The sequence below is a fragment of the Dermacentor albipictus genome, chromosome 4 (assembly GCF_038994185.2).
Source record: "Dermacentor albipictus isolate Rhodes 1998 colony chromosome 4, USDA_Dalb.pri_finalv2, whole genome shotgun sequence".
Taxonomy (NCBI): Eukaryota; Metazoa; Arthropoda; class Arachnida; order Ixodida; family Ixodidae; genus Dermacentor; species Dermacentor albipictus.
Window position 1 is genome coordinate 136,675,887 of NC_091824.1, and position 13,065 is coordinate 136,688,951.

Sequence of the window (13,065 nt, forward strand, 5' to 3'; positions counted from 1 at the left end):
CGACCCTCCCGAAACAGCTAGAGCCATGTTCAGCGACCAGAGTGGCTATGAAGTCACAGCGGAAACTAAACTTGCAGCATGGCAGAGTGTAAGAATTGGCATCGTTAGGCGATCACAAGGCAGTGCAAGAACTGGAGATTGGAGATAACCGAGGACAAAGGTTGCCAGGAAAGACAAAGAAGCAGAGTAAAGCAGGTGATTGCAGGCACGGCCTCTTGTCTGCTTCTCTCCTTTACAAAACGCTAAAGTATACTGCAAGGGAACATTGGCTATAAGTTATTTTCTCTGGGCTAATTCTGCATTGCACTTAGTAAGCGGTTGTTGCATAGGAAATGTTTCAAAGAAGGAAACACAAAATGTTTCATACTGGTTCCAGTAGAGCCTTCTTCATCAGTAGCTGTGAAATCTGTACAGAGCTCAAAGGGGCAGTAAAGAGAAACACTAAATAAATTTTTATTGATAATGTGTTTTCATAACTTGTATTTAATTGATCTGGCAGAAACATTTGATCAATACTAAATAAAATGAAGACCGAAGTTTCCTTAAATTTTGCACTGAAATTACAGCGCCGGTGCGGCACTGTAACATCATGGATTTCAGTGCGTCTTGTATTGTGCCATTTTCGCACAGAAAAGGTTCTTGAGGCTTGCCTGGTCGGCTTTCAGAGTCCAATGTAGATTTGCTTTCCCGATAAATTGTTAAGTAGGCATGGGTAATGCCGTTAAATTCCATGATATTGCAGCTAGGAGTGCCTTCGAGTGCCAGTGTCGCCCATCTTTTTGTCCTAGCATCTTTCTTGGCCTATCAAGATTCCTGTCGTGGTAAAATCAACCACTTGCTAATGCTGTAATGTAAATTACTACAATTGACTGTCGTCAAAACAAAGCCACATCTGACAGAAAAACGCCTTTATCATATCCAATATTTCTTATAAACAGCTATTCGTTAAGCAATGATGTTGGAGAAACACTTGAAATTTACTTTGTTATATCCAATAATTTTTTATATCCATGCTCATCGTGGGAATATAAAATGACGAATTCCAACATAGGGCACAATAGGCTGGTTTATTCCTTCACTGAATTAATAATTAGCAAGGGTAAAATGCAGTAGAACAGTGCTGAAGAAAAGCAGCAACCACAGGTATGACTCAGCGATTCGTGAAGTGCATAGCATGTCTGGTTAGTCTCTCACTGGGACACTCTCATTCCCTCATTGCCAAGGCAATCTGAGAGTGTTCTTATTGACTGCTCATGCAAAGGTCAAAAAGGCGCTGTGTACAGTTATGGAAGCAGCATTTTACCGGGACAAAACGGTGGTGCAGTGGTGGTGGCGACAAAAATTGCCACTCATTACATTGAGTGGGCAAAGTGGGGTTGCCATCCTCGTTATATTGAGTTTGGCTGTGTGAAGCTTCACTTAATATTCCTCCTCAGTGTCCCTTTACTGGTGCTGCCTGTCTTCCTTGTGCAGTTTGTCGAGCTTCTGGCGGCGCTACTGTCCATCTGCTGCATGCTGCTGCTGGGCTTTGCGGACGATGTGCTGGACCTCAAGTGGCGGGACAAGCTGCTGTTGCCAACATTGGCATCTCTGCCATTACTCGTCGTCTATTATGTCACCTTCAACAACACGACCATCATTGTGCCCAAGCCCTTCCGCTTTGTGCTTGGCAATGACCTGTGGCTTGGTCAGTTCTGACACTGTCTTTAGCCGGTATTATTTATTTGGCTAGGTTTCAGTGGTCACCTTGAAACAGGCAGCATAGTAACTTGACGTGCAAAAGGGCAAAAGTCAAGGGACTCTATCTTTACTAAAGACAGAAGGACAACACAGAAGCAGCCATGTTCTCTCTCTCTGTTCTCTTTTGTGTGCTATGGTACTGCTCTGCCTTTTCGGAGAAGAAATAACAGTGCACATGATATCAACTTATCCTGCCGGCATAATGAACTGATCGCTTGGCTCATCAGTGTTTCATGAGTGTGTCCCCACAGCACTGCAATTTTCCAGGTTCATACAATGCTTGTTGCTACGCACTACTAGGTGCACTGCTAAACCTTTCTAAACTACCATGCTGGCATTCAGTTACAAGCATATGAGATCAGAAGCTTGCAGCAGTTCTCTGGCAGGATCAAGAACTGCCAATAAGCTGAGCGTAGACTTTGGCGTGCCATCTGACTTCAGAGGCCATGTGTTGAGCGATTGCCAAAAATGCTAGAGTAGAATGTGAAGCAGCCTATTGATACTGCAGTTGCACTACACAGTGTGTACTGCAAGCCACATATGCTGCTGTTCTTGTTTTATTCTTGTGTGATGGTACACGACTCTCACTGAACCCAGCCAGGCGCAGTGTGTGGTTCATGGAGAATGTGAGAATCAGCGGCTGTAAAGTGCAGAAGTAGAGCAGCCACAGACTTGGCAGCAATGGTACTTTAGGGCCTTGCAGGTCTCTTGACAGCTTTTGATACTTTGAATCTACCTCATCAGATGAGTTACTAGCAGCATTGTGCAATCACAGATATCTGCCTAATCAGTCTGGAATTCTCAGTAAATTTTAATTCTTATCTAAAGGTGGTTTGTTATGTACATTTCTATACTCCATTTCATACATAGCAGGCACTGCTACGAAGGCCAGAGCGACTTCTCTGACTGCCCTTATCCCTGACCAAAAGATAGTGTGTCACACCTCAAAGAAAGATACAGGTGTGCGTCGGTAGTTCGATGAAGAATTAAGTCTCGTGCATTAACATTGCAAAATATTATGTATTTATTACCTGAAAAATGTTGGGGATCTGGACCTATTTTCCACCTAACGGGCAGAGTGAGACGTTTCTGCGGTGGTTCACAGTGCATCACCTGTGCTTGTGACCAAAACATAATACACCACTTACTGGGAGCACAAAGCTGCACGAATAATTAGGGGTGTGTTAATATCAAAATTTTCAATTACGAAGCGTGTATGAATACTTAGCTTCGAATATCAAATAATGGTATGCACATGCATTTTTAGGAGGTTGGGTTTATTTGTTATGGTGGAACATTGCAATTGCATTGTCAATGTTCATAAGCTAGACTAGTGAGCCGTTGTACTAAAACATTGTGTATTTGGCTCAGGTTAACTTGATTTGGCTCAGGTTAACTTGGAAAATTTGGTAATAGCCACCAACTGTCCTCGCCAGCCTTTGCCTTGTTATACCGCATCAAATGCTCATAAACACTAAAGAATTTGAGCCTGTGCCTGTTGGCACTCATTACACTTGCTGTCAAGCTATAAGCTCAAGGATTGGGGGTGGCACTGCAAAAAAGAAGAAAAGAGCGCCTGCGTTGCCCACAAACCCGTGCCCCTTGCTACTGAAAGGCTGGTTTTACCATGAGGTTTAGAAGTTAAGTGGCGAATTGTGCTTTACAGGCAAAATTTCGCTAGCAGTACAAAATCGTCACAAAATTCTGCACGAAATCGCCCCAGTATTTTTAGATTGAATAGAAGAAAAAAATTACGAGAAGCGTGTTTGCTGTCGCACAGCCAGCAATTTATTCGATTTGATTCGAATATCCGTATCCACCCGAATAATCAAACATCTTCGAATATATATCTTTCAAATCGAATACAAATATTAAAAAGATAATATTTGATAATATTCAAACTTTTCTAATATTCGCACACCACTACAAATAATACGTCATTTGAGGTAAACTTGCCTCTGCGAGTAGTGTTTTTAATATACGAAGTAGTTATACCTTGGAAAGCGTCGCACATAAAAAATAACTCCACTGCACAATGCGCAGAGTGAAACTTCTATGACCACACTACTTGCGTAACTTCCACAGCATTGCCTGCTATGTATGAAATGGAGTATAGGAAGTACTTCATTTGTTAAAATTAGATTTTGAATGAATGTGTTTCTATAGGAATATCAAAGTGAATTATGATTATTGTTATATTCATTAGTTGATGACATCATGTTTTGTTAATGTGAGGTATGATTGCACGTGAATAGCTTTCATACAGATACTGAAGGTCAAGATGGCATTGCTGTCTTAGCCGGTAGAAGCTGCTCCCACCGAACAGCCAAGAAAAATAAAGTATTGTAGAGAGAGAATTGCACCTGAAAAAAAAAAAGTATTGTGTTTGAACGTCAGTAAGTGTTGAAATGAGGCTTGCTTCAGCATCTATAAATTTGTATTCAGCATACTTGAAACACTAGGCTAGTCCTTGATCTTTCAGCCAAATATTCTGTTTAAACTCAGATGGAGTCATTGATGTTGAGTGTAAAACAGCAGTTGATCAGCAGGATTCATTTTCATGGGATCTCAAACATTTGTAGTCTACTATCGCACAAGGTTATGCCACTTTTTTAAATGCTTTTCCAGGCATCCTCTTAGCAAGCCAAAAGCACATTAGCTCAATACATCTTGGTGTGTTTTCCTGCTTTCATTCAAATACCGTGTTTTATGATGCAAAGTGAATTTGCCGCCTATGTAGATATGTGGGCATGGCACGAATAGCATAAATTTGTCTGCATCACACACAAGTACCCTTCATAATGAACATGGATTATTTTGCAGGTCCATTATACTACATATACATGGGCATGCTTGCTGTGTTCTGCACAAATGCCATCAACATTCTTGCCGGAATCAATGGCCTTGAAGCTGGCCAGTCTGCTGTCATTGCTGCCTCCATCATAATTTTTAATCTGATAGAATTGTTTGGTGAGTGATCTTTATAAGCCTGTGATAATTTGTGATATAAAGTAGAAGCTCAAGAAAGGGAAATCGATTAAATGGAATTGCCACATAAATGGATTACCAGCCTCTAATTGGCTGGTTTTGTATTTAGGTAGGGCAAAAAAACTTTCGTTGATCGGAACCAAAATTTTTGTAACTCTCTATAAACAGAGCCAAAAAAGCAAGCTCTAAAGGATTTTTTTTTCTTCAAAAAGAGGCAGAACCTGAAACACATTTCTCGTGACATCAGTCTTCAGTCCATAAAGCCATCTTTTAAGAGTGGTAGAAAAAACTTAGTCAGGCAAATATTTGATAGATTTTTAATGCATAGCGTAGCATAGCGCACCTAGACAACTTGTCGCTGTCACTAGCTCCATGGGCAACCGAAATTTTGATGCTTTACAGTGCGCCATTTGATAATTTTGGATCCCCCTGTTGACTGCATGTTATTCAACCACTGATTGGAGCAATAGGAGCTATGTTTTTGTTCTGATACGTCGCCAACACCTCCCCGAAACCAAAACTAGCGAAGCCTTGTTGATCCAGTAGCCATTGACCATTCTCAAACCACGGGACAAACTAGCTGCTGCATTCACTTTTTTATGCTTAACACATCTAACCATGTTCAAAGGGCATATGACATAATGCTGCACCTCTACACATCTTGCTCAGTAAATGGAACTCCTATTAATTGGAAAATTTTTCTCCACTCCTATGAGTTTTTTTTTTTTTAACGAGGTTCTACTGTATAGAACTTACATTGGCATTGCTGGTGTTACAGAGTCTTGCAGCATTCATGGGTGTCAGCTATCTTTACTGGTTCTGCTGCTTGTGTTGCTGAGCACAAGGTCACGGGTTTCATTCTTGGCCATAGTGGCTGCATCTTGATGAGGGCACAATGCAAAAAAATTATCTTGTACCATGCTTAAGATGTAGAACAGAAAACACCAGGTGGTCAAAGTTAATCCAGAGCGCTCCACGGCAGCATCCCTTGGAACATGCTCTGCAGTTTTGGAACATTAAAACACCATTTTAATTTTTTTAAATGAGGTATTATGTACTAAGTGGTGGTTGTGAGTTCTACCATTAAGGCATGCAGCATTGTTGCACAGTTCCCTCTCTTTTAGTGTCCTAGTAGAGGCAGACCCCATGTGATAGGCAATACCATGTGATTTCAGAAACATAGCGGGTGGATGCAGAAGCTTTGTAACTGGTGAGCATTCTGAAGACATTCAGATGTCACCTGCTTTACTTAGAAAGAAAGTAGATGCCACAAACATATTTGTAATCACGGTAACAACTGCCGCAAGCTGTTAAAAATTTGACGCTCTTTCTGTTAATTTCTATTTCTGTGGCCATTGTTAGCTACAACAAGAAAAATAACAAATAATACACTTGGCCAAAATGTACTCAACTGCTACACTCAGATGATGGACAATTTAGTGCTTACAATAGTGGCCTGTTTTAGAAATCCGTCACGTCGCCGCTCAGAGCCAGCTTATCTAACCTTGTTTGGCAGTATTAAATGCTGCCTCCTTTTGAAAGTATGTACTTCTTAACATGTTCACTGTAGCATGGGTCACTGATAGGACACAGTGGCTATTCTTCGTATGCACTTGTGCGGGGCTTTCCTGCAGTGTGCTAGAAACATTTTTGCTGCAAATTGATGAAGAGGCAAAATTGTTGCTTATGATTTCAAGCATCTTGTTACCATCTCTCTGGTGCACGAGGAAGTTTCAGTAGTGCATGACTCACCGGTGCGTTATAAACCACCAGAGGAATATGACGAGTGACCTACAGATGGGTTGTCACACACAGGAATTGGGACTTCAGAATGTGCTGCCACAGTGAACAGGCTAAAAATTTTATTCTTTATTTATTTATTTTTTTTTTGCACTCTGCAATGTTGTCGTGCCACAATATTCGATGCATGTCATAGTGACCTCTTGCGCTACATGCTAGATTTGTTCATTGAGAGTGTCTCAACCTGTATATAAGAGATCATATAATAAGTACTGCTGTTCTATTTTTCATGCAATTCATTGCAGCTTTGTTCATTTACTTTTAGTCTGGCACTAACATCTGTCTATACGTACCTTTCATCACATGGCCAGTTTTTTTGCCAGACCAGAGGTTGCAACCATTGCTATAATACTCCTGAGTCTTGAGCACATACAGAGTTTTACACGTTGAGGAAGGAAAAACCTTAGAAGAGAGCATTGCACCAGGCGGTGAGCCTTAACAAGACAACCTCCTCTGTCACCACGTTTCCCTCTTTTTCTCTGCCTTTTGTGCCCATTAATGCATTGACTCTAGGAAAGTAGGCCCACTGCGTACATTACTTGCTAGTCCTTGCTGTCCTGACAACAGCCGTTTTCAGCCTTTATTTGTGTTCCATCGTTTCAATCCCCAATGTTACCACTACGTGGTCGAGTTGCTGACTGTCGCCATGAGGTCATACCAGGCCCATTTGCTGCCCTCATGTCACCTGTAATCCCGTTCCCTGCCACTTTCTTACATTGTCATGTTGCCAAGCTTAGCCCTTTGACTGCTGAACTTTTTTTTTTTTTCACATGCTAGTTCAGTAGACAGAAACTGCTTCTTCGTCTTCACTTTCTTCCAATGCAGATTTAATCAACAGTTTACAAATTCCTCCATCTGTCACAGTGCAGACAGTTCTGCCACACTGGTTTGTCATGGCTGTCCTGCTGAGACAGGATGACAGAGCACTGAGACATTTGCTCCACCTGCTATTAGAAATTTAACTTGCAACATTTAGGTGTTTTTACAACCTCTCTATAGATGGTAAAACTGGTATGCAATGTTCATTTTTGCATGAGTTGCTTCTTGAGAGGTAGGGAATGCACTGAAAAGACAAAGGAAGCATACTTGTTAGTTGCAGTCTTAAACCATACGTGTTAACCAATTCTCCCAGCCTGACTAGTCGGCACTGAGGAGGTCAGATGTTACGAGCCGCTTGTCTTGTGTGGATGAAAATAGCGACAATGAACTGGACATTGTGCATGTTTCTCTTCGGCCATCTTGCTTACCTAAATCTGTAAACAGCTTGCACGTCAATATTCTCCGACTTGTAAAGCAAACCCTCTCGGACTTAGCCGACTTTGGCTTCGGCTGCTGTCTTGCCAAATAGCCAACAAACAGAAAGTAAAAGAATTACCTGCCCATTGATGGTATTGATCTTCAGTCTCCCAGCACAACAGCCTGATGCTCTAACCATTATGGCCTAATTGCATGCGTACTCCTCTTGTGTCAATGCAAATAGCTCTCCGAAACATAGGCACATGCATCACGTCATGCAGAACGTGAGTGAGAGCATGTGCACATGAGCGCACTCACATGAACACAAGATAACTGCTTCACGAAAGTTTCACATAGATTCTAACATATGCATTGGATATGCATAATTTATACATCTTATGCACAATATTTTTTGTGACTGAGCTTCAATGTGGTCTTTTGATGCTCCCCGATAGCCTTTTTTCTTCCTGCATAGTTTTACACTGAAGTTACCCTAATTAATTGCCATTTAGGCAGTTTTTCTACAGTGTTTTGCATGCATTGTGTTTGCATGCTGCAGTTTGCATGCATTATGTACAGTATCCCTCACAGCTTTTTCCTTATGGTCTCTCTGGTTGCCAGGTGACTGCTGGAAAAGCCACCTTTTTTCACTCTACTTGATGCCTCCATTTCTGTTCACCACCTTGGGTCTCCTGAAGTACAATTGGTGAGTGCTAAGCTCTGTTGCTTTTGACAGAACATTTATGCAGTGATCTCAATGTAACGTAACTCACACTAATCAAAGTAAAATGATGCCAAAGGAGTATTGCAAAGGATGCTAGCTACTGTTTCACATTCCAATTCATTTCACAAAAGCTTAGTGCACAATGAGTACCGGAATGTGGGGAAAAACATACTATTGGGGAGACAGCGAGATTGGTTAGACAGTCTCCAGTTTATTGAGGGCTTCTGGGGCAGGGCATGGCATCCAAGGAGGAATGGAGAAGGTGGTGCCTGTGTTGCAGTCACACCTTACCGAAGCTGGCTTCATTTTTCTTCCTGGGTACCTCACCTGCTCCATGAGTTGGTGGCAGTGGGACTGTCACATAACTCCTCCACCCAGGATGAATTTGGGAGCAAGAGAAATGAAAACGCATGAGCAGAGGGAAGCATAGCTACCATGATATTGGACCAATTTAGCTGTGACGTGATGCTACGGAGGTTGAATCCAGCCTCCAGCTTGAGTAGCCAGATAGCTTAGCTTCCTGGCCAAAACTCCGGGAACGGTGGTGGCCCAAGGATGCAGTGCACCAGTGTGCCTTGATGTGTGCTGCTGACATTCAGGTCACCAATATGGTCTTGGGAAGGCATGCAATGCTCATTCGTGGGGCTGTTGGTGCCCACGTTGAGTAGTGGGTATCGTCGGCTGGCTTGAGGTGTGGCTGTATCATCAGATGACGATACAGCCACGTCAGGATGACAGAGTCTCACATGCAGTGGACGTGTTGCAGCGTGTTTTGGTATCTGTGCCAGTGCGGTTTGGTAGTTCGCCAGGCAGTGTGTCTTGTCCGCTGAGGGCTTGGAAAGGCACTCAGTGAGAATCACAGGAGGAGTTCTCAGCCATTCAGGTGGAACTGACGTCATATGTGCATGTGTTGAATTACTGTCATTGGCAGGAGCAGGAGAGTGCGCTTGCAAAGCTGCATTCAAATTGCCCGGTTGAATGGTCAGCATGCCTTGTACCGTATTTGTCCGAATCTAGACCGATAGTTCTTTTTTTCAAATAATCATATTCCAAACTCTAGGGTCGGCTTATATTCAAGGATTTTAAAAAGTGCGCCAGTTTTTCATTGAAACTGCTAAATATGGTGCATAGCTAGCTCCATCTAGAAAAGTCAGTATCGCAGCTGCTACTAGCCGAGCCAGTAGCCAACCATACACAAGCGAGGTCGCCATTTTGACCTATGTCGTGTCGGCCATATTAGTGTGCAGCGTGGTGTTATCGCGATGGCACTAAGCAGGAGATGCCACTACAAGTTGTGAAAAGTTGTGATAGCCGCAGAGGCATCGTTGATCCTTCAAGCCGGGTGGGACTTCAGCGTCGAGAAAAACGTTCGTCGTTGGAGGGGACAACGACAGCACCTTTTTGCGTGCGCCGTAACGAAGATGGCATTTAGCAGACCAAAGAAAGGCTGTCACCACGAAGTGGAGACAGTTTTGGCTTACTTTGTTCGGATGCAGAGAGCAGCTGCCCTTCCAGTAACAACAGGAGTGCTCCAAGTGAAAGCTAGGGAACTTTCGAGGGAGCGAGGCCTAACGCCAAAGGATTTCAAAGCCAGCCGGGCCTGGCTTCAGAAATTCATGAAGTGCTTTGGCTTCAGTCACCGACGTCGCACTTCAATCACCCAGAAGTTACTCATCATTAGTCATCGCCATAATCTTATCGCACGTTGATTTTACGCACTTTTACAGCGACTATTTTTAGGCCTCTCTACAGCCACGTCATATCAATTTCACAGAACTCATCATTCCACCGCGAAATCAATAACACTGTCTTGGCGCTCTTTGGCCATATCTGGCCCTTGCGCCACTAAACAACACATCCATCATCATCAATCACCCAGAAGCTGCCAAGCAATTTTAAAGAAAGGCTGATAACTTTTCAGCGCTACATGCTACGAAAGAGAGAAGCGGCAGGCTATATGTAACCTTGGGAAAATCGGCAACGCAGACCAGATGGCTGTGTATTTTGATATGCCAGTGGCGTACACCGTGAATGAAAAGAGTGCTAAGGAGGTGAAGGTGTGCTCTGCGGGCTACGAGAAGCAGTGCGCAACTGCGATGCTGTGCTGCACAGCTGATGGACATAAACTCCCTCCTTATATGATATTTAAAGGAAAGACACTGCCTGCTCGAGTAACTTTTTCAAGAAATGTCATTGTGAGTGCAAATGAGAAGGGGTGGATGACAGGTGCGATGGTGGAAGAGTGGGTTAAGATTGTGTGGCGACGGCGTTGAGGAGCCCTTTTGACAAAGAACTCGCTCCTTGTTGTTGACTCTTACCGTGGGCACTTGACCGACAACGTGAAGGCTGCACTCGCCCAAGCAAACACGGACCTTGCTATCATACCAAGCGGCATGACGGGCCAGTTGCAGCCACTTGATGTCTGCATCAACAAACCTTTCAAGGATCGTCTGCGGAAATATTACACGGACTGGTTGACTGACGAAGACCACATGCTAATGGCAACGGGCCGCATCAAACGTGCATCGCTATCGCAGCTGGCAGGCTGGGTAGCTGCAGCGTGGGACGACATCCCAGGTACTTTGATCGAGCACGCCTTTAAAAAGTGCAGCATATCTAATGTGCTTGACGGTACCGAAGTTAGTGCACTGTTTGAAGGTGACAGTGACAAGCAACACAGCGACGAGTCTAGCAGCGACGACGACGTTGAATGAGCTCTGCACGTTCGGATTCAATAAATGCTGTTTGCATTTTGTGAACGCTGTCCTCGCTATTTTTGTTTGGCCTACATTCGAGCTAATATATTTTTTTTTTGTTGGCTTTGGACTTTAGAGGGTTGGCTCAGAATCGGGATCGGCCTATATTCGAGTAAATACGGTATGCTGGAGGCCCTTGGAATTGGTGGAGAGGCAGCACTCCAGATGAATTCAAGTCAGGGCTGTACGTATGGCGTCACATCAGGAGACACCTGTACAAGACGTATCACTGGGAAAGGCGTGTCCAGGAAATTAATAGCAGCTGTCATAAAGCCAGGAGGATGACCTCGAGCTGCAGCCAAAGGTGGTTGAAATGGAGGACTGCGACGAGTGATTGCAGTATCGGGAGTATTTGACGCAGCAGGCTGAGGCTTAGCCATTTTATTGGATGAACATAGTAATTGTGCGGTGGGGGGCAAGTGGGATTTCAGGTGGTTCCGATAGGCCTAGCATGAAAGTCCACAGCACAAAGTAGAGCAGGAAGAAGCATGTGGAGGAAAATGAAAATAAAGATGGCAGAAAAGTGCGGGAATGCAAAGAGAAGGAAATAAGATGGCACGAAAACTGCTGTCCTGACAAAATTCATGTATATAGAGTTTGTGACATGAATACTTAGACATGACTATTTAGAGTTTATGTACATGGTCGGCAGTTCTGTGTGTCTGTAAGACAGTCTGTGTGCATGGAGTTCGTGTGGAGGTGATGGGGTTGACCAAAGTTCTCTGGTGGTTGTGGCTAAGAGTGGCATTGTGGATTCATGTTGCAAGGCATTGTGGCACAAAGTGTGCGAAGGAGGCAGACACTCATGCTCAAAGTTACATGTAGTTGTGTCGTCAACTCTTTCGAGTAGCATTCAGTCAGACTCGCATGTTGACATACGCATCTGACTACACACCATAATGCAGTGATTCTCATGGAGAGGTGCGGATTGGAGTAGTTCCTCTTTCCCCAAAAATGGTGCTCCTAGATTTTATTTGCACAATTGTGCTTGAACACTATTTTTTCATGTAAGAACCTCGAGTAAAATTGAACTGAAAGGAAGTTTCTTGAAGGGTTCTTTGACACCTTGTGAATGTCAGTACATCAACAGCATTTCTTGAACGTGTCTTAACCTAAGATGTTTCATGGCTACACAAATAAATATTTCTTGTGAGGAAGCTTTAGCTCAGAGCCAACTTCGATGGCGCCTAATCAAACACATGTTAAATGCAGAAATGCTTATATGAGACAACCCCTGGACTGATTTTTTAATAAAATAAACTGACAAGTTTATTTGTGAAGTTTTATTAATTTCCGTAAATTCTAATGTGCACTTCTTTCTTTTTCCAGAGCAGTGTACTAAAAAATGACATGCATGTTAGATTTGAGTACAAATTAAAACAAAATAACACTAAAAATTTGTGTTATCCAATCAAATTCACATGACACGGAAGCTGTAGAAATCGTGCTTTATGCCTATTCTATAAGTTCGTCAGGCTGGCATGGTCTGCAGTGAAAGAAATTCGGCGTTTCAGATGCCATAGATGGCACTGAATATGAGATACTGTGAGCCGTTGATATTGATAAGGCCTCTGAAAGCCACAATGAGTGATGCCCGCTCCACTGTAGCTCTCTGAACAAATGAACATTACTGTTTTTTATTCCATGAAAAACTGGTGCGTGGGCAATAAAAATCATTGTGTTTATTATTTCTGGCCGTGAAATTTACATGCAGTAACTAATATTATTCTGTAATTTACCTTTCACTGTGGTAATTCACAGGCTGGAATACCACGCTGCATTCCATAAGTACTCCTATGAATTGGAAACTTATTAACCTTT

At 43.0% G+C, this 13,065-nt stretch overlaps 1 protein-coding gene across 1 annotated transcript in view; it reads left to right on the forward strand.

Annotated features, from left to right (window-relative positions):
• The window catches only part of Alg7 (Alg7 dolichyl-phosphate N-acetylglucosaminephosphotransferase), a 34,255-nt gene that overhangs the window by 6,699 nt on the left and 14,491 nt on the right, over positions 1-13,065 (forward strand). The window contains exons 3-5 of the mRNA XM_065427251.2: positions 1,474-1,687; positions 4,564-4,710; positions 8,386-8,470. Coding sequence (XP_065283323.1) covers positions 1,474-1,687; positions 4,564-4,710; positions 8,386-8,470 — 446 coding nt within the window. The remainder of the gene's footprint in view (positions 1-1,473; positions 1,688-4,563; positions 4,711-8,385; positions 8,471-13,065) is intronic.